The sequence below is a fragment of the Sceloporus occidentalis genome, unplaced genomic scaffold, assembly GCF_023333645.1.
Source record: "Sceloporus occidentalis isolate IW3139 unplaced genomic scaffold, rSceOcc1.0.p SCAF_5, whole genome shotgun sequence".
Taxonomy (NCBI): Eukaryota; Metazoa; Chordata; class Lepidosauria; order Squamata; family Phrynosomatidae; genus Sceloporus; species Sceloporus occidentalis.
Window position 1 is genome coordinate 114,511,974 of NW_028316985.1, and position 22,601 is coordinate 114,534,574.

Genomic DNA, 22,601 nt, shown 5'->3' on the forward strand with positions numbered 1-22,601 from the left:
TTTGGTTTTTTTTTTTGTTGCTTTGATTGTATAATTTTATTTCTGAATTTCATAGGTGAGTGTGAATCTTTATGTGACACCATGCACACATAAGGTAGTAATATCAGTGATCTGGAAAATCCCACGTTTTTCAGGTGTATAATAATTCTTTCAGAAAAAAGCCTAGGGCCATTCCCCAGGGTACAATTATAATGCTATGATCACACTTTTAACTGCCATGACAACATCCATTGAATCCTGGGATTTGTAGTTTAGAGAAGGGTACTGCGAATGCTCAGCTAGAGAGCTCTAGTATCTCATACGATATTGCTATGGCAGTTAAAATGAAATCATAGTGTGAAAGGGCTCTAACTGCACACTGAACATTCTGCACACTGGAGTTTAGATACTATAGGTATTAGGGAATCATATTCTTAGTAAATCCTAGATTTGGACAGTGTGCTGGGTTGATAGTGCAGTATATGTAGCATCCATCTACACAGGTTAATCAAAGTTACTCCATACCAAGTGGCAAAAAATAGCATCCAGACCCTTTCCTGGGACATAGAAATTGCAGACACTTTTCCTGCAGACTAGCACCTGTGCCTTCCCTGGAACCTTATGGGGTGGAGATTAAATTGTGACTTGTCACCCAGTCATTCTTGTTATCAGAAAGTAATGTAAACCCTTCTTGTTTTTGAAATGGTGAAGTTTACCCTTTCAGATTATGCAGTTTTCATCAGCCATATGGTAATTTCTCAAAAAAATCACTTTGTATAGAAATTATTGCTTTAATGCTCAAGATTTCTGGTCTTCCAAGCATAGCCCGTAGGACACTTGCACTAGTGTAATGCTCATGACATCATTGTAAGGCAGTTCACAAGTCCTTCCAGTTGTTTTTTTTTGTTTTGTTTTTTTAATGACCTGCCAAATTTCAAGGTTGATCTTTCTGGAAGCTGTGCATCATCATCTTCATTATTCTACCGACATGCTTCTGTGGTTAGAACTAATGTACTAATTAGCAGAGGACTTGATACATATCTTCTTCCCATCACAGTTACATTGCAGTGCAGCTCAGCTGGACCAGAATTGGGACAGATGTCAAGACTCGGTGGAAATTTCAATTTAATTCCAGTTGCTAGTACCATAAGTGTTGGCTTGCTATTTAGTAACTGATTCAGTGAGCCTACACTGGTTGGGACTAGAAAATGAATTTAGATCTAATCTAGCAATTCTACAGTTTCAAAAGTAAGGGTGCCCATTACTTTAATTTTTACTTGATATTTCTCCTTCTCCTTGTCATTGACTTTGAGAAAGAAGCTGAACTCAGTGTTTGAAAGATAAGGGAACCAATATGTGGAATGGTTCAGTGTCTTCCTAATGTTCAACTGGAAGATTGTATGGAAAAATTCAGCAATTGAACCACTGGCTCAGGATTTTTAAATGGCTTTATCTGTGACCTGGACAAAGCTAAACCTTGATTCTCTAATCCTAGGAATTTAGCTTAAAAGGATATTAAGTTTACAGTCAGTCTGTCTCTGAGATTTTGGCTTTGGAATCTTCCAACAATGTCCATTATATTACATCCACATCTTCAGAGACATGCCCTGTCTTTTTCGTCCTTCTCGTTCTTTTGGGTCCATTTTACTAGCCAATTTCCTGGCCTAACAATATTTTGTACATTCCAGTTTTCTCATACTTATTGTTAGAAATCCAGAAATGGCCTCTATGTGATGAATTCTTTTCATTAAGATAGTGTGATTTGTGGCAACATCAGTCATCATACGTATGATATTTTTGTATGGCAAGAGGAGAACATAATCCTACCTAGCCTAGTGCTACATGTTGTGCTATTTGGAGACAATTACCATATAGTTTGTTTCTTTGTCCTCATAGTTTCCATTTGTCATTTTATTTCTCAGCCATCACCAACTCTACAGTTCCTTTCAGTTGTGGCCTAGTAAATCTAGAGTCCGTTGAGCTGATGGTGAGACACAGCAAAGGCAAAGGGAGCAAGTGGACAATACTTAAAAGTTCTAAGTAGCAATAACTGGAGGAGCATTTGGTTTGTTGGAATGGTCTTCCTTTATTTTCCTCCAGTGGGGGCCAACATACAGTCGGCCGTTCTTATACACGGATTTTTATACACGGATTCAAGCATCCACGGTTTGAAAATGTTTAAAAAAGTATAAATTTCAAATATCAAACCTTGATTTTCCATTTTTATAAGGGATACCATTTTGCTATGCCATTATATTTAATGGGACTTGAGCATCCACGGATTTTGTTATCCACGGGGGATCTTGGAACCAAACCACAGCATATAACTGTGAACTGTGGAAAGGCATGAAAAATGAGAAACCCTGTTGTGGTATCCCAGTTGTGGATAGTCTCTCCTTGGAAACTCAGTGCACTCTGACAATGGCTTCATTCTGGAACCAATTTAAAACACAGCCTTTGCTGAGTAAAGATTTTTCTCCATTCCTTATGTGTTGTGGTTGAATGTCTTCAAGTATTTCTGACTTATGGTGACCCTAAGTCGAACCTATCATGGGGCTTTCTAGTGCTCAGAATGTGTGACTTACCCAAGGTTTCCATGGCTGAGCAGGGAATCAAATCCTGAACGCTAGAGTCATAGTCCAATGCTTTAAATACTATACTACGCTCTCTAGTCTTATGTGTACATGGTTCTGTTTTAACTTGTCTTAATGTATTAGATAGTTTAATGCAAACTGTAAATTACTTTTTTTTCACATTTTAAATTGTTTAAATTTATTTTATTGTACTTCACCCTGGAATCTTTAAATATAGGTGAGGATATAAATATTTTAATAAATAAATTTTAATAAATAAATTGTAGAAGGTAGCATTGAGGGGGAATCTTCATTCTCATGAAGAATCAATTTAACATCTGTAACAGTTGGGAGAAGTTTTGTAATGGAAGAGGGTGCAATACCGTTGATAGGAAGATGACACTTCATGCCTCTCCTCCCCATAAAATGGTGTTGAGGCCGTGATTATCTTAAACCAGTACTTTGGTTCTGTAGTGGACTAGATAAGATTCTATAACCTGTGACTCAATCCAGACAAGATGGATGTTCTACTGTATTAATAAAGTAGGTTTGTTTAGCCAATTAGACTTCACTTTCCCCAGTAAGAGGAGGTTCTTAATCTGGAGGTACATCCAGATTCAGCTCTATCACTTGAGACCCAAGTGGCCTCAGAGGTGAGAGATGCCTATTATGAGCTTTGTACTTATGGGAGCAATACTTACAACAACAGACATTTCCAATATTCTAGCTGTAAATTAACAGTTTCTCTTTCCTTGTAAGGAATTTGTTGGGACAATACATAGTATATTTGTCATGGATAACCTTTGCCACAGCTCAGAGAGAAAGAAGTTGCAGATGACTCAGACAAGCTGCTTAAATGTCTGTCTTTTCCTCACGCAGTCTGGCTGCTGTCACCCATGCACTGGTAACCTCTTGCCCAGATATGCACCTTTGGAGACTGTAGAATTTAGTTAGTGCAGAAATCTGAAGACTTAATTAGTATACAATAGAGCAATAAGAGTGATTACAAGTGCATGCTTTGAACACATTACTCCAGCACTCCACCATTTGGCTTGCTGGCAGTCAGTTTTGAGGCTTGGTTTTTAAAAAATGGGTACAGTATATATTTTTAAAGTCTGAAATGAGTTACAACCAGTCTATCTGAAGAAGCACCTTATCCCATATGTTCCTGTCCAAATCTTAAAGTCGTCCTAAAAGGAACTTCTTTGGGTGCCATCATCCATAATTATACGTTGGGCAGCTATCAAGGAAACAGTCTCTCTTGTGTGGGCTTACTTCCCTAGATATATGCCTCATTATAGAGATTTAGATGCCAAGCTAAGGTCTTCCTTTTTTCAAGTAGACATTTTAACTTTAATTTGTTGTTTTTTCATGATCAGCTGTGTTGGTGGGCTTTTAAATTTTTTTAAAATTAGCTCCACCTTGCCTAGGTTCACAGCCAGATGAAAGGCCCTCCATCCATTCCAACTGCCACCACTCTGGCCTTGGAGAGAGATAAGAACTAACAGTATCTGCTGGACTTGGTATACCAATAGCATTTACATTTCTATACTGCTTCATACTTAACTAAACCGTCTCTAAGCAGTATACAACATGTAAGCCAATTGCTCCCAACAAGCTGGGTACTCATTTTACCGACTTCCAAAAGGATGGAAGGCTGAGTCAACCTTGGAGCTCCTCAGGATCAAACCTACAACGTTGTGACTGCAGTACTTGCATTTAAGCATTGCATCACCAGGACTCCCTGGTGGACTTGATCTCTTTTCCCACTACTATTCCCTTCTCTCTTTGTGTCATGTCTTTTCAGATTGTAAATTTGAGGTGAGTTAACTGTCAGATTAACAATCTGAGAGCCTTTGTGGCTGAGGAGAAGGGTAAAAATATTCTAAATAAAATAAAATAAAATCTTAATATTTTAATATGGAAATTGGCTAAATTATTGTTGGGTTGCCTTTAAGAGTTTTTAATTGATTGTAGCCTGCCCTTCTTATGATGGTCTATGTCTATAATAAAAGATCTTTGTCATTGGTGGGTTGCTATTTTATTGACCGTCTTGGGGTTTTATGATTGCAAACCACCCTGAGGGTATTTATTAGTGGAGGGGTACATCAAACATGGAACACTCTCTCTTTCTCTCATTACATTGTTTTATAGTTTTATATATATTTTTACATCTATATAACTATGTAATAAGAGCATTATATGTTATATATCATGCATTGTGTACTATATATTATCTTATTGCACCCAACAGCTGAAGTGTGCATGAATGTGTAGTTCCTCAAACTGATTGGGGTAAATAAGTTTCCTTTTTGGTATGGCTGGTTGCCAGAGCTTCCTTGGCCAAAGCTGAATAGTGGTTCACAGGCTGGATCTGTGCACCAGCACATTCCTCAGGCTTCCAGTTCACAGCCCTCTTGACAAAGTTAGAGATACTGATCTCAAGTTAGACAATGGTGTTGTTTGTTGGCTTATGTAATTTTTGCTCCAAGTCAATAGCTTTAAGGGTTGGTACTCTTTTACCAAGAATAAGCAATTTGCAAATCAGGTCTCATGATTAATTATTCATATGCTTCATTCCTTTCTTGTGACAGGTTGCTGAATTCTATAAAGCCTGGATTGGTCAAAAAGATCAATAGATTGCCAACTCCAATTGCAGGACTGGTGAGTATGTCTGTCTGAGATGTTTTAAGTGTGTTGTTTACATCCTAATAAAGAGTGGTGGTAGAGTTCCTAACATCTGTTCCAACAAGGCAATGTGAGTGAATATTATTAAACCTGGGCAGCATAAGTGAAATTCATATTGAAGTTATTATATCTCTTGGGAGAAATTCCAATTAGAGCTGTCACATGTCCAATTTTAGATTGACCTGAGCTTTTTAGACAGATTTTTAAGGCAAGATAGTGTGTATGTGTGTATTAAAATCTGTGTTCTAATAAACTGAATATGACAGTTACTTCATATTTTTGTAAATAAGTAACATATAGGCTTTTTCTCTGAAAGATGCAAGAACACAAATTGTGCTCTTCGTTTTCTTTAGTTTAACAGAAACACTTGGGTGTAATGAAGGCTTTTCTGTGTAACATGTTGGGGGGTTCTGGAATATTCCTCCTATCTACATCAGTACTGTTTTGAGCAAATGTTTCAAAATTACTGTTTTTTGCTTTAAAAAGCTCTGCTGTAACATTCTGGAATTTCTAGAATTATTTTGTATTCTTAATTTTCAGCCTGATGGCTTTCCAAAGTAAAGTAATTCTTTCATAGTGTATGCATTTTGGAATATTCCAGCAGCTCAGCTGCAAAGGAACTAAATTATCTAGGGAAAATAGTGTGCAAAGAGATCTTGTAGCACCTTTGAGACTAAAGTTGGTAGCCTGAACTTTCGTAGACAAGTCTACGAATGTTCATACTACCAGCTTCTTTCTTTCAGTTAGACTCAAATGTGCTACATTATCCCTTTGCACACTGATTTTCCAAACTAACACGTTATCACTTTGAATTCTAGGGAAAGGTTAGATTAATAGGCAAGATATGTAAAGTTTATCTTTTGTTTTATTAGCTTTAACATGACATTTTAAATAGTAATTGACTAATTATAAATATATTACAGACGGCCATGTATCAAACTTACTGTCTCTCCCCCCCCCCCCCCCTTATCTCACATCCATTAAAATTTTCAGCATGTGAAGGTTGTGGCAGAAGTAGACTGACATGTCATTGTATTTGTTGATGTTCAGTCTTAGAAACTTTTCTGCAATATTTCCAAGAAGGGCATCTTTTGACCATCAGATTCTGGGTTGTTAATATCTATTAGGGTCTTTACTTTTTCTCCTTTCTGCAGTAAAGTGCAATTTTAACTGGTGTCATAGTATAATAACAATATAAAAATATTCAGATGAACAATTTTAACATGTTAAAATTAAATTATGTAATTTAAATACATAATGCCCAGGGTTCTTTTTAAAAATGGAGGTTTTTTTGGACTATAGGGGTATTTTAAAAATTGAGGGGGGGTTGGACTATAGCTCCCACAATCCCCCAGTCATCATGAGCCAGTGGTCCAAAAAAAGAAATAAATAACTATTCCAGGTGTTTCTTTGGAATAAAGATTATGCCTTGGTTTCTAGAAAACCTTAATTAAAAGCTGTTTTTAAAATTTAGGAATGAATATAGCTTACCCATATATTCATGTACTAAACTTTTCACTGAATACTTTTAGCTGTTATTCATTTCAATTATTGCTCATTCACTGTAAAAGAAGACTTAGAATCAAAGTTATGGAATTATATTTGTTAAATTATCAACCACAGCCTATTAAGTCATTCATTCCTCATAGATACAGTAGACATGTGAACGGAAGGGTGGAAGGCAAGCAGATATTGGCCTTTCGTCTTAATACCACCAGGGATGTTGGGGATGCAATAACATTGGAGGTGGTAACAGTGGACATGGTCTTCATTTCCCCCTCCAAGTTTTAATTATATTCATGAAGCAGAGAATGTTTGAGTAGGTTTATGGAAAAGAGAGTTACAGATGCAGTTCATGGTTTAATCAAGTGTTGATAATAGTTTACTGCGAAACAAGAGCTCTGCAGGCAGCTCCCACTTATTCAACACACTAGGGACCAAAGCACTGTCAAAAACGGGAAATTGTCAAAATGCAGAACCCAGACTTTTTTTAGCACGCAAAGGCATTTTGGCTGCCAAAAATGTAAATAACTCATTATATATCACTTGTGAAAGCATGAAAAAGTTAAATCACCCCCCCCCCAATATATATGCAAAAGTACATTAACATGAACAAAAGCCTATCTTCCAATATTTTGATTTTTATATGTATCACTACACTCAGATACTATTATGCATATAATAAACACATGTGTAAGTATGTATTATAAGCACAGACACACTGCGCACAATTTCTAAGAGGAGCATTGCAAACAACTCCTATACTAAACAAAACAAACTGAACAAAAAGATGGCATTGTCTCTGAATTGAGAGAAAAAATAGCACATGGCCACAGAAGTGTATGGAAGGTAATGGAAACATAATAAAATAGGTAGAAAGAGTGGACCCAATGTATGAGTTCTGGTTATAATCGAAAAGGGTTGAAAGAGCATAAAGTCGAAAAAAGAACCTTCAAAAAGCAGGGAATGTCTATACTTGGAGCAGATGATGTAGTTTCAGGAGAATAAATTAAACATAAGGGAATGGCCATGGGGAAGCACATCTGGCCTTATAAATTCATAAGTTACTAAAACTTTGAGTGGACATGATGTCACATGACTCGGTTTAAAATTCTGGGATCCTATCAGGAAAATTGTGTTGATTCTTCTCTCTGCCACCTTGTTTTGCCCTGAATTCTACAGCCTCAGCCACTGCCAGCCAACCATATCTCTTCTACCTGTATTTATTTTCCCACTTGAAGCCCTGTTGGAGAAATGTAACTAGGTGAACACCTGTGGAGGACAAAGGTTCATCTCCTTACTTCCTCTAGTTCAGTTGTTTTCCCTACAGCTTTTGCAGAAAATCAGTTTTCTAAACATATCAAGTTTTCCATCATTGTGCCATGTTTGGGGTCAAGGTTTTTGACATTGTAATTGTGAGAATATAGAATCTGGGTGGCTGATTCTGTACTAACTAAATTGAGCTTTTTGGCTGCTATTGATGTATTAAGAATATTAACTGAGTATGAATCATAAGTGCATAATTTTCGCTGCTCCTGCAATCGTATGTTGTATGCCTGGGGAGATAACAAACCATGTATTAACAGCTGTCTCTCTCTCTCTAGCTTAGCTGTCTTATACACCTGTGGGACATTTCTTTCTTTATCTAGCAGAAGATCTTGTTTATTATATAATCTACAGTTGGCATGACGTAGCAATATATAATCACTGGGGTGAAAGTACTGGAAAGAAATATGCATGACTCACTGTGTTGTGTGGAAATGGAAATGGACCATGGAAAGTCAATATTTTTTCAGCCCCAAATGTGGGTTGATTTTCTCAGCTCTGAAATTGCTGAAATCTGGAGGTCCACTTTGGAAGAGCTCTAAAAACATCCTGGAAAAATATGAATCTGTGGTCAGTAACCAGGTCCATCATGAATAATTGGCCATTCCTTCTTGATCATGCATGGTTACTAATAAATATTAAGCAGTGAAAAGCGATTCAGGGCAGCATGTGGACAGGTGTGTGGATGGGAGAATTGATACACAATTTGATATTTTTTATATTAGCAATGCCAGAAGAAAAAACCCTCAAGAAACAACAGCTTTGAATACTGGGGAATGTTTATAGAGCATATGGTGAAATCTATTACTAGAATATTAAGTGCACACATCTGTAAAATCCTTAATCAAATATACTATGAGTTTCAAGATTATACAAAAGTTGGATTTTTCTCTCCTGTTCAGCCCCCAGAAGGAGGATGTAATGGAAATAATTAATGCAATTGAAAACAAATAGAAGCTTGCAGAAATATTATGTTTCTTTATGCTGTTCTTTGACAGTACATATAGTTTATGTGGGGGCTTCCTTCATTTAATTTTGCTTAGTTTTCACCAAAAGAAAATTCTGGTCTCAAAGATCATTTCAAAGATCTGCTAAAACATATTTATGTGGCTTGGGGTGGAATTCAGAGCAGACCTGGATGGGCCAAGCTTACCTGTTTTAAAATATTGGCCCAGCTCATCTACCGTAGTTATTATCTTGTCTGTCAGTATTTAACTTTTTGCTTGTGTGAATTAAAACAAAACAAATGATGTTACAGGACTTTCATAGAACGAAAAGTTAAATAAGGCCTATGGAAAAAGGAGGCTATTTAAACTTTTTTAAAATAATTTTTATTTTTTTAAAATATAAAATAACAAAGTTTACAATATGAAATTATACATTTCCTTTAAAAAAGGGGGGGGAATAACCCAAGAAACCCCCCACCCCCCATTCAAATTAACGCCAGGCTGTCTATCAATTATCAAATCATAACAGTCTTCCAGTTGATTTCTTTAAATATTGTGCATAGTACTTGTTCTTCAAATCTACTTCTTTCTATTCTATACATTAAATGTTTCTAAAAAATTTGTAAGTTTATTATCATTCCTCAAGGGATAAATTTCTTCTAAATTTATGTTTGTTACCAAAAAAAAAGAACAAAACAAAACTCTTTTATATTTTACTTTCTCTCATTCTCTCCTTTTCTTTTTCTGCTTCTTTTCTCTTTTCCTCCTTAATTTATATAATTCCAAGATTTCTCACAATAATCTATTAAAGCTTGTCAACTTTGTATATGTGTCTCAGAAGATTCTCCTCCTATTGCGATTGACACTTTATCCCTATCATAAATTTATATTTAAGCTTTACAGTTGTCCTCCTTGAGTACGAACTGGTCTCTGTTCATAGGCCCTGTGTGAGATTTCAGTTTGTGAACATTCTATGACATCATGACAACTCAGGCATCATCTGCACTGCAGAAATAATCTGGTTTACACCACTTTGACTCCCGTGGCTCAGTGCTGTGGATTTCTGGGAACTGAAGTTTACTGTGGCATCAGAGCTCTCTGACAGAGAAGGCTAAATGTCTCACAAAACTACAACCCCCAAAATTCCATAGCATTGAGCCATGGCAGTTAAAGTGGTGTCAGACCAGATTATTTCTGCAGTGCAGATGCAGCCTTAGTCAGTCTCTTTGGATAGATCTTATATTCTGTCCTCTTGAGTTTTTTTTTCTTTTCTTGTCTTCCTGTCTCTTCCCATCCATCACTTTCTTGGGTTCCATCCTTGGGCTTCTTCTTTCCTATCAACTGCTTCTTTAACCCCATTTATTGTCACACCAACCTTATTCAAATATTCCGCAATGTCTTTATATACTGATTTACAGTTTCTCCATCACTGGACCAGCACGTTTTGGCTAAGTAGGAAGTTTGCTTTTAGGCAGTAGTGGTAGCTTGCAGCCTCAAGCAAATATGTCAACTTGTTTGTTACCTGTTGTATACAATTTCAGGGGATGTTTTATTTTTGAGACCAACCATCTAGATGTGATATGAGGTTTCAGATATTATTTAAGGCCAAATGCTGATGCTTTGAAGCCACAACACAGCCTTTCTGTAGGGCGGTTTTCTCCCCCCACTCCCATTTCCTTCCTGTCTGAATAGTGTCACTCTGTGAGAAAAAGAATTACTTGTTTTAAGCTTATCTTCTGGGTAGAGTGGCATTTGCAGCATTACTGAAGTTCCTTACTCTATTCCGATGGGAATTTAGACATTTATTTCAGAGGGTGTGTGAAAAAGGAGTCAGAAATAATAGCAGGAAATGGCAGTGGCAAACCTGAGTGGCTGAACTACAGCTGCACTTTGGCTTGTGCTTCTCCATGGCTCGAATGAGGAAAACCCTGTACACCACAATATTGGCTTGTAGGCTTGCCTTTGAAATGCAATATGTTGTATACAGACTAGGCTGGGGAGAAAGTTCTCCATAAAATACCCAATTGTTTTCTAAATGACTGGAACCCCAAAAGAAATAGAAATATACCACCATGGATAATAAATGGAGATTTTCAGAGGGAAAAACTAACTGGATTATTTTCTTAGGAAGTTTACTTTGGCACAAGAATGTATAGGAACTTTAGAATCTCCATTTACAAGATGGAGAACTGCTTGCCTGTTGAGGCTTGTTTAATAATCTGAGCAGCTGCATAAAATTCCTGTATGGCTTTTGAGTTCACACAAAGAGTCACAGGTCAAATAAATTCATAGAATCATAGAAAAGAGAGATGAAAGGGGCCTCGTGTGCCATGAAGTCCAACCCCATGCTCAACATGGGATCTCCAGCTAGAGCATCCCCAGTAGGTAGCTGTCCAGTCTCATTTTGAAGACATTCATAGAAGGAGACTCCATCAGTTCTCTAGGCAATTGGTTTCCTTGCTAAATGGCTCTTATTGTCAAGAGGTTTCTTCTAATGTTAAATCAGAGTTCTTCCCTCTTTGTTTGACAGCTCTTGAGGTATTTAAAGAGTGCAATCACATTACCCTGCAGTCTTCTCTTCATCAAGCTGAACATGCCCAGCTCCTTCAACCTTTCTCATATGTTTTGTTCTCTGTGCCTCCCATCATCCTTCTTGCCCTTTTCTAAACCTGCTCCAACTTGTCTATATTCTTCTTAAAATGAAATGCCTAGAACTGAACATAGTACTCCAGATGAGGCCTTACCAGCGCAGAATGTGGTGGGAGTGTTACTTCCTTTGACTTGGAAACTAGACTTCTGTTAATGCAAGCTAAAAAAGGATTTGCCTTCTTTGCTGCAGCAAGATGCTGCTGGCCCATGTTCAACTCATGGTCAACAATGCTCCCAAGATTCTTTTCACATGTAATTTCCCAGCAGAGAGTGGATCACTAATTAAATAGACACAAATCCTCCTCGCATATCCTCCCATCCTGAGACCTTGCCATTCATCAACAGACCAATCCACAAATTAACATGTAAATTACTTTTTCCCAACTAAGGGTCACAGAGTATATACCCCATACACCTCCATACCACCATTCTCTGAAGATGCCAGCCACAGATGCAGGTGAAATCTCAGGAATAAATTTTTCCACAAAATAAATATGGATGCTGGCTGTGAAAACCTTCAACTTCACATCCTCATATTTTTCCCCTCCTGTATGATTTTTAACACCTTTGCCTGAAGAAGCAGTGGAGCTTTGAAAGCTTGCAATTTTTATTTGGTTGGTCCAAGAAAATTATAACTGTTTTGTGGATTTTTGATGTCATTGTACTTTCCTGTCACAATGTTGTTTTTATTTCTGCATCCATTTATTTTTATGCAAATACTCTCAACTGGTCTACTCCGATTACTCTCATGGATTTCTGTACAACTTAATTTGTCTTTAACCTATACTCCCCCTCCTTTTCTCCACATCTGTTCCTTTTGAATGGGTTATACCATTCAGTTGTAATATTCTAATCATGGGAGTCATCCTACCAAGTCTCTATTATGTCTAAAAGTCATACTTATCCTCCTGCACTAGGACTTCAAGCCCATGTTGCATGTTTCTCAAACTCTGTATGTTGGTGTATAGACATTTGAAGCTTTGTTTAATTTACTTTGTTTAATTAAATTAATTCTATTAATTTACTGTCAGTTTTTCTGTGGATTGTATTCTCTCCCTAAGTTTCTTCTTTAGAATTCACCTTGTATTTAGAACTTGCTTTTGAGCTGATGTTTGAGCTATAGTATGTTTTCCTACCAATGATTTAGTTTAAAGCCCTCTTGATCAGACTTGCCATGCTACTACCAAAGACATTTTTCCCAGTCTTTGAGGGGTGCAGCCCATTTGTAGCCAGTAGTCCTCTGTGTCAGAAGTCAGACCTCTCTTGTTTACACCATCTACATACACTCACTTTTAGTATCTTCCTGTCCCTGTATAATCCTACCTGTGCCTCAAACCCCTTCAGCTTCTTGCACAAAGCTTCATAGTCAGAGGTAATTTGATCCAAGATGTTCTTAGCAGTGTCATTGGTACCCAGATGAATAAGGAGAAAGGGGTACTGATCTATGTTCTTGGCAAGTTTTGGCAAGTTGTCTGTGATGTCCTGAGTATGTGTGCCAGGAAGAGCACATTTCCCGATTCATCTTGTCAGGTTGGCACATATACCCCAAGCAATGAATCCCTAACCACCAGCACCTTTCTTTTCTTATTGTTGTGATTGATGTTTACTTTGACTCCTTCCTTGGCATGCAATATCCCTTGTTGCTGGTTCCCACTTTGAGCATTTTCACTGCTGCCATTCTTATCAAGATGTAGGAAGTGATTGCTTAGTTGTTTTGAATCCCTTCTGTATGACCTTCTCCTGACAGTGACTTGCCATTATCTTCCTTTTGGTTCTGTAGGATCAATTCTCCTTGTATTCTATGCAAGAAGTCCTCATGTTCTTTGATGCACAGAAGAGACTCAACACATAGTAGTGGATTGACCTTTTTTCAAGAGAGCTACCAGTTTGCAGGTTTAGTTGGTGATTTTTCTGGCAAGAAGACAAACATTGCATATACATTGCAGTAGCCAATTATGGCTCCTTCTGCCTCCATCTCTGCTGTTATTTCCCTTCTTCCCTGTAATATCTATATGAGATATAACTGCCCATGCCACTAAGTTAAATCTCATTCCTTTGAAAGCGATATTTTTACATGACAGAGATTGAGAGCTGTTTTTTTCCTTTCAAAGTAATAATAATAATAATAATAATAATAATAATAATAATTTCTATTTCCTGCCTCTCCCTATGGATCGAGGCGGGATTACAGCAATCAGCAAATTACAACAATAAAACATGTCAAATACATGGCATAAAATACATCACTATCAATACAATATAATGCTATACAGTTGGTCAGCTCTCCATAAAAGCATGCAATGCTGACTGGGTAAAATATATTACAGCAGGTTAGGTGGATAGGCTCGCCGGAAGAGATCCGTCTTCAGTGCTTTTTAAAAGCATCCAGGGTGGTAATAAGATGGATCTCTTCTGGCAGATCATTCCACAACTTGGGGGCCATGGCGGAAAATGCTCTGTGGGACGTGGTCACTAGCCTGGTATTTATGTAGTCTAGCGATTTCTTCCCAGATATTCTGAGGGTGCGGGGTGGACTGTGTAGGGAGAGGCATTCTCTCAAGTAACTCAGGCCCAAGCCATTTAGGGCTTTAAAGTAGAACACATTTACATGATACTAAAAAAAAACCCAAAACCCAAAAATCTAAATAATTTGTATGGGTGTAAATACTGGCAAATTTTCAGGATTTTTTTCTTTTTAAATTTATTTTTACAAGGATGCTGGGCTGGCCTAAAGCAGATATATTTTAGCTACATTTGGAACATCTATTGTTTTGCTGATGAATAACTGTTGCTTTGCTTGCGTTTTCACTTCACATGTTCTTCCATTTTTTAAAATGTTGCTCTTTGACCTCCTTGACCTGTGAAATGAAATAAAAAATAAATACACAGCAGCCCAAGTTGACCCCAGATATAGAGGACAATTAGCTTTTGGTTATTTATTTATTTTTTTTGGGTGGGGGTCCTTGTTTGAAGCTCACACAACATATTGTGTGGCATTCCTTCATTCTTTCTTGTGCACCATTTTTCTTTTGTTTTCTAAACACAACCTAAGGAAGGAGAAACTGTTTTAACCCCTTTAAAGTGCTTTTGCATTCCCTGGGCCTAGGATGGTAAAGGAGAGCTGGGAACCCTATACTTTCCAACCCCCCCCCCCCCCCCCGTTCCAGTATGATTTGTACCTTGTCCAGGTTAATTTGAATTAAAAACCACAAAGGAAAGAATCATGTTGTTTTGTGTAATGTTTGAGTCTACTTTTTTTTCCTTTTTCTTTTTTGGCACTTTTATCCCACAGGCATTTCTGTGGGTGAAGACAAAAGGTGGAATGTTAAACATCTGAACCAATGCATTGCAACAGTTGGCTCTGGACTCTGTGATGTGGATTCTGTAGTTACTAACCAGTTATTTCCTATTGCTGTCCCCTGTGTTAACCTCTGAAAACTCATCTTGAAATATAATCTGTGGTCTGGAACACTGAAATAATTTTTTACTTCTTCGATCAGGACTGGGTAACTGCCCTCACCCAGATGTTGCTAGACTTCAGCTTTCATCATTCCTTGCCATTGACTATGCTGGCTAGGGATAATGGGAGTTGTAAGCCAACAACATCTGGAGTGCCACATTTGACCATCCCTGCTTCAAATGCTGGGATAACGGCTGACTATACTGGACTGCAGCTTTTCAGAAAACTAATAGAAGGGAAGTGGTTAAAGCACATTCCCTTCCCAAATAAATTCTGTTTTGTATGTCTGCCTACTCATTTTATAACAACTGTTAGAGGACTCATTGCACAGATTTATTTTTCATTCCTTTCCTCTCTCTTGTATTTCTGTTTGAAATGAATTATGGCTCTTGGTGGGACAAAGCAGTCTTACAAGCAGATTTTTCCCTCTGTTTCTCAGTTGAGACATACGTTGTCTTCATACATATTATATGAAAAGGGGAAAGTATCCAGAAAATTTTCTTACATTATTGGTTGGAAATACTGTAAAGTCTAAGTTCCTTTTCCTTTTTGAATTTTTATCTCAGAAGACTAAAGCAACTGCAGAATTTAACAGATGCTTTTTCAATGATGCTCAGGGTGAAATTCAAGGAAATGGCATTTGGAGGGTGAACAATAAACTATAATTTAGTAGACTTGAAAAACTGGCAGGTCCCTTTGGCTGAAATCTTGCTCTATAAAACTTGTTTATCCTTTTCTGCAAAATAGAAGTAAAGGACCAACTTGTGCTGATGGAAATATGTTCAGCACTACTAAAGTGGCTCAGCAGTTTTGCATGATTTATACAAATCCAAAGTATGTAGCAAGGAGGTGCACCTTCAGGAAGCAGTAAAAGGAACTAGCTTCTTGGAGGGCCTACTCTCTAGCAGGGTGGACCTACCATTTTGGAGAGAGATGCTTTCCATTGTTGTAGCTTAGTAAAAAAAGCAGGTTCTTTTTCTTAGCATTCACTACTGAACTCATAATACTGGTCCAGTAAGGTCCCACCTTTCCCATATTTTGGTTTTACCAAAAACAAACCAACAAGCAAAAAAGGCAAGCTGAGTGAAATTAATGGGAGGGAAATCCCATTGAGTAGTAACAATAGAACACTTTGTTGTTGCCTGTCAGTGTCATTCAACTTGATGTTAGATAACGGAAAATGGCATGATATATACAGTGTGGCTTAATTTGTTTGTGAATCTAACTTATGCTTGTGGGAAACATTGATCTTTTCAAATGAATGTTTTTGAAAGATAAAGGCACAAACAGCTCTTATCGCTTCCCCCAGTATTTCTTATTTGCCCATTTTTATTTGAAATGGTGCTTTCTGGAAAATTCCTAGGGATATCTTTTTCTTTCAGGTATGTTATTGTGCAGACATTGGTAAAATGCTTGCTGGTGCTTTCCATAGTGATTGTGTTGGTGGGGACATATTGGTGTCTTGTGGCTGTTGAAAAATATATATATCTAAATCCAGTCTTGTGAGCATGCACTTCCTCTCCACATCTCCTTTTTTCCCTGGAAACAATATCTTGCATCCCCTTCCAAGCCAGGGTTAGTGCTGGTGGTGTTAACCATGGCTAAGGCTAATAAGGGTAACCCTAATTTAGGATCTGTAACTATAATTTGAAGAGTATTTAAGGATAGTAGTGGTGGTAGTATGTGCCTTTAATTTGACTGTTCACTTGTGGCAACTTCATGAGGAGGGGGAATTTTAGGGAGACAAGAATGCACATGCCTAAGCCTTTGTTCATGGTATTTTCTAAGGAACTACTGTCTGCCTTAACGCATTGTGAAATGGCACTTGTCCCACCTTTCTTTTTAGCGCTTTGCAAATAAGCAACAGCAGAAAGGATTTCTTGAGATCTTTACTGATGGTCATTGCCTCTGAGCCCTTTTCTCTTTACATTCCCTTTTCCAGTCTTGGCCTTTGCTAAACAATTACAGTATGAAAGGGGGTGGGGTGGCAAAAAGAAAACCCTGTAATTGCAAAATATGTAGATGTGTCCAGATAGGCCTATTCTGCAGAATTCTGATCATTGGCTTCAGGCTTTCTTAATACAGAGAGATTAAGCATGGAATACACTATACAGGGAAAATAAAGTGGTTGCAATCTAACATGTGGTTATGCATACTTAATCCCATTGATTTAACTAACCCATTGTTGGATGCTGGCCAGTGACTTTCACTCTGTTGCTCAGGACTGAGTTTATAGACACAGATGAATATAGAAGAAATCACTGAGTCATCAGATGTAAGTTGCTTTGAGCAGAAAAGAAGTCTTCATAGAATAATGCCTCAAAACAAATTGTCTTCTCTTCCCCAGGAGTTTTTCTTAATGGTTAGGAGCCCAGAAAATCAAGATTTAACCCCACCCATCTCATGTAAGTTTAGCGTCATCTTTCCCCACCTAAAAAAACAAAGAACAGGGAAGTTTTTTTCTTTTTGTTTTTACACAGGTTGTGCAAATGTGTGAGCCTGTTCATTAATTTTGAGTATTTGCTCTTAATACTGTTCTCCATCCAATTTTTAATAATGATAATAATAATAATAATAATAATAATAATAATAATATTTATTTGTATCCCGCCTCTCCCTGTATTGGATCGAGGCGGGTAACAACAAACAAAAAAACAATGAAAATACAACACAAGAAGCCACAAGTAAAAACATAGCAAAACATAGCAAATCCTAATTCCCTATCTCCCTCCCACCCTAAAATAGCGTTAAAACAACAATTCCCAATAAAATGCTCCCAATAAAGTAATCAATAAAATCAGTCACGACCACAGTCCGGTGGGAACAGCTATGCAACTGGAGAGTGAGAATTCTGAGGAGGTCAGTTTGGGAAGGCCTGCCAGAAGAGATCTGTTTTTAGTGCCTTCTTAAAGGCCTCCAAAGATGTTACATGGTGGATCTCTTCTGGCAGGTCATTCCAGATTTTTGGAACGTTCATGGGCCAACAAAGCCATGATTTCACTGGGAACATATTATCTGTGTATCTATGATAGAAGAATAAAAAAAGATGAAGCAGGACAAAGAAATAAAAGTAGTATTTGTGTATGGAAAATTCTTATTTATCTCTTTTAGCAACCGTATTCTCCTCACAAACCACATTACTAACTCATGAAGAAGTCAACAGCATAGGGCAGAAATAGACAGCTTGGCGTTCCTATTTCCTTCTACCTGTGAAAATTATCAAAGCCTGCTTGTAAGAGGTGTAGATTGGGAGTGTGTGACCATCAGAACCATATACTGGTCTTCTTTTGCCCTGGCACTGATCTACAGTTGAACAAATTGAAAAGTACAAAACAAGTACAAAAAAAGTACAAAAGGACAAATCGAAAAGTAACTGCTGGTTATGATGGTAATGCAAAAGTTTGTCTAACAAGCAACTACCACTCACTTCACAGAGTTAGCCATGTGTGCAAACCTCAGCCATTTCTTTCAATACAACATGAGTATAAAAAGAAAAATGTTATCATCTGGAACGATTCAGGTGGGTCTTGATTTACATTGGGGATGTGTTCATTGACTCTTGATGTAAATTGAGACTGATGAGCCCTTTCATATGGGATCATTTGAAATTAGGAGGTTGTGTTTTGAAGGAAATGAAAGTAGCCACAAACCTAGGATTTTTATTCAACCCATCACCAATTTTAAAGAGGTTTAAAGCATAAAACATCAGAGGCCACTGTTTCCAGGTTAGAGAAATATGCAGATACTCTCCTGAGGGTCTAGAAAAAGTAGCGATTGTTGATCCCAAGTAGGCTTGGCTGGGGTGAGCTGGCTTGTCATTAGAGGACGCTTCTTCCGATGAACACACAGAAAAAGAGCTTTTGGTAACAACTGTATTCTTTTGATGTGCCTTCTCCAACAGGATTCCCATGTGAAGAAAGTACATCAGGAGAGAGAGAGAAAGTCAGCAGGTCTCCTCTGTGTCTTACAGGAGGTGCAGCAGAAGGCATAATAGCAGAGAAGGCAGAACTTCTATATAGTAACCAGACACACTAAAAAAAAAAAGTCCATGCACAAAACACATTACCGATTTTGTTCCCCTCCCTCAAGGTTTCTCTCTCTTTCCATTGCTCATGTGGGCCTGCCCCTCTCTGAGACTTGCCCTCCCTTTGCTTCCCAACTGTCTCAGGTTCCTCCATCTTGTAGCTCTCCCTTGCTGCTCTTCTCAGTCTCCCCTAGGACTCTCACACCCCTCTGTCTCATCCCCAGACAAATTCCATCCAGGCTATCCTTCAGCCAATAAACAAATTCTTTTATCACTGGATATATGAGGAACCCTTGGGCTGGTGTGCCCTTCCCCCAAGAGACACCAATGGAAGACGGATTCCAAAGGGAATCAGAAGCAAGGAAAGACATCACAGTGTACATGTGTTATCCATCTCCTACCTAATAGCTATGGAAACTATACCTGCAAGTATAGTTGGTTCTCATACATCGTATCTTTTCCCAATCTCAAACTGCAAAGTGGATGCAAAAAGTATCCAACAAGGTCATAATATATAGGTTAGCTCTTTCACATCACAGGACAGCTGTTAAGATTTGACCAGGATACTAACAAGCACTCTGAAACCCATCTGCTTGGTAGCAGAGCCCAGCTTACTACATTCTTCTTTCCATTCCTTGCCACTGCTACCCTCTTATCTCTTCTTTGGCCCTTGCACCATCCTGCATCTCAAGTCTCTCTCCTCTATTCCTCTCCTCTGTTACTGCTGCATCCTTGTATCCCCCCCACACTCCATTTTCAGCCCGTCCTTCTGACAGTCTCCCTGCAATTCCTACATGCTTCCTCCTTCCCTACCTCAGCATCCTTCTTCTCACTCATTGCCAGTAGTCCTGCCTTTCAACCTCCTCCCCCATTTCCCCTGTCTTTCCACTTTTATCTTCCCAGCTCTGGCTACTGTCGTGAATTTGAAATGTAAATGTGGATGATGTAAAGGCCTTGAGTCATGTGCAAGGAGAAAGGTGGGATATAAATAAATAACAATATAATCAATTGTGATTTGTCTGTAACTGGACTGAAATGCCCTTGGATTGATTAGCTTTTGTCAAGTGAGGGATAATAATTGCAATGTATTTCAGGCATGGCAAGGATAGGTTTGAAATGGATATGAACATACAGGGTGAGGAATAATTAACACAGCAACTGTATAAAAATTCAGTTCAGGATTGACAATTTAAGATTAATTTAAACCTGAACTCTGCCAGAAGTGTATGGATTTTCTTATCTGTAGATCATATTTGCATATATTTGTCCAGACAACTGGTGACATTTTACTTGTGTGTATAAAGATGTGTGTCAAAAATCCAACAAAAAAGACTGCTCATGAGGTAGATAGAACTGCATATACACATCCAGAGCTTTTCTGGATATTTTAATTATACCAGTTCCCATTTTGGATGAACGAGGTCTCTATTTTAGCTTACAAAGGAGCTCATCTGTTTGTTAATGGAAAATTCAACAGTGATAACAGCCAGAGGTATGTGTGGTTCTTTCCTGTAGTCTCATGTCTTTCTTTGGATCTCAGATGTTGTTGTGCAGCAGATTTGATTGGCTTAAATAGTGGGACAGAATCCAAATATTGGCAAGCATTGTTTAGAGAACAGGGGCTTTAGGTTTGAGTAAACAAAATAGAAGGAAGAGCTGAGCAGGGCAAGTGATAAACACTCCCTTGATGGCAAAACAACTCACACTGATTTACTCTGATCGTTTTGGCACTCAGGCCTCCTGAAGGGTCACAGGAAGAACTTAATGAAGAAAAACATCTGATGGTAGCTGCTGTTGCTGAAGCACTAACAGTATTATGAAATGCACAGCTTGAAATGTCCCAAGTTCTGCCTTTGTTCTTAGGCTACCAGTGATTAAATGAGTTTTATAGTTTTGCTGTATCTCTGGATAGTCTTAAATTGCTAGTGCATGCATTGTGCTTAACATCAGGAGGCTAGCTATAACTGTATAGCCCATGGGTTGTTGACAGTGTATGGAAAAATTTAAAAACACAATTTAAAACCCAGACCAGTGGCTCCCAGAATATTCAGTAAGAGAGTCTCCATGTGATATGTCATGGAGCACTTCCACACAATAGGTACTGATAGCCAAAGTCTGCCCCATACTCCCTGCTCTACCATGATGAACTGCAAGATGAAAGAGCAGCTGATACCTTAATGCTGTTATCTGTTGATATAGTTGACTAGATATGGTCTGATCATTATTTGTTCCTTGTAATGTTTCAGTAATGTTTTGGTACAAATAACAGACAGACAAATGAAAACAATCCAGTCTGTGTAATAGTGGGTGTAGCTCTTCCCACCTTCTTGGTCACCGTTCTGTATGCTTTCTGCTCTGTCCTGCCAACAAGCCAGCTTCAGATTGAATTGGTAATTTGTTCCGGTTGGCCTCAAATGCTCTTTTGTCCATAGTTTTTATCTAATCACAAATTAAGCACTTAATTTTTCATGAATGCCATTACACAATCTCTTGAGCAGTCTCCCTATTGTTTAATGCTTGCTTTAGACATATTAACTGGCTTGAAAATCTTACAACAACCTCAAAAAGGCTAGATTTTGACATGGTTTTAAATAACTATTTAGTGGAAACTTCTCAGGAGAAGATCATAATGCCTTGGAATGTTTTTCTTGAAAAGACAAAAACAAAAATAAGGGGTGGTAGTAGAAACTTGTGCTTTTTGTTCTTCAGGAAAAAGCTTGTGTAAGCAAATCTGCCATACAAAAACAATATTTTAAATGTAGATAAGTAACAAATCACCATTTAGTTATCTCTTTTATTTATTAGGCCAGAATTGTGACTGGTGCTTTTAAAATAGCAATTAGATTAAAGTCTTAGCCTATTTGGAAATAAATACTGTATAATAGCACAACTACTGTTGGACCACAACTCTCAGCATCCCTCACCATTGGCTAGGCTGGCTACAGATGTTGGAACTTGCAGTTCAAAAGAAACTGGAATGTCACATGATTCCCATCCTGACATAGTAAAATACCTAATAACAAAAATGAAATGGTTTCATAATCTGATCATTTGAAAATCTGTGTTCTCTAAATTTAATATAAGGTGAGGGACATGTTGGTAGATATTCACTAGATTCTAAGAATGTGGGAAATGCTAGTTTAAACCATTAAAACAAGCTTTAAGTTCAGTTTGATCTACATTGTCTTTTACTGTCATGCCCTGCTTCCAGAACATGGACATGGACTCTGACTCAGAGACTGAAGCAGTGGACCTGCAGGGACCTGATGCTGAACCAGAGCAGGAGACGGTCGAGAGCCACATGTCTCAAAGAAAAACCAGAGTGCAGTGCCAGCTCTGACAGAGAGTCTTGTCCATTCAGATATAGAAGACCCCTACCTACTTTTGCCAAATGGAGACAGCAAAAGGAGGGCTTAGGGAGGTGTGAGCAGATTTCTAGAAAGCAGCAATTACTT

General features: G+C 38.0%; 1 protein-coding gene across 9 annotated transcripts in view; it reads left to right on the plus strand.

Moving 5' to 3' along the window:
- LIMCH1 (LIM and calponin homology domains 1) overlaps positions 1 to 22,601 on the plus strand; it is a 240,122-nt gene that overhangs the window by 107,792 nt on the left and 109,729 nt on the right. For all 9 annotated transcript variants that reach the window (XM_089525164.1, XM_089525162.1, XM_089525160.1 and 6 more), the window contains exon 3: positions 5,147 to 5,216. In XM_089525164.1, the coding sequence (XP_089381290.1) occupies positions 5,147 to 5,216 (70 nt within the window). The remainder of the gene's footprint in view (positions 1 to 5,146; positions 5,217 to 22,601) is intronic.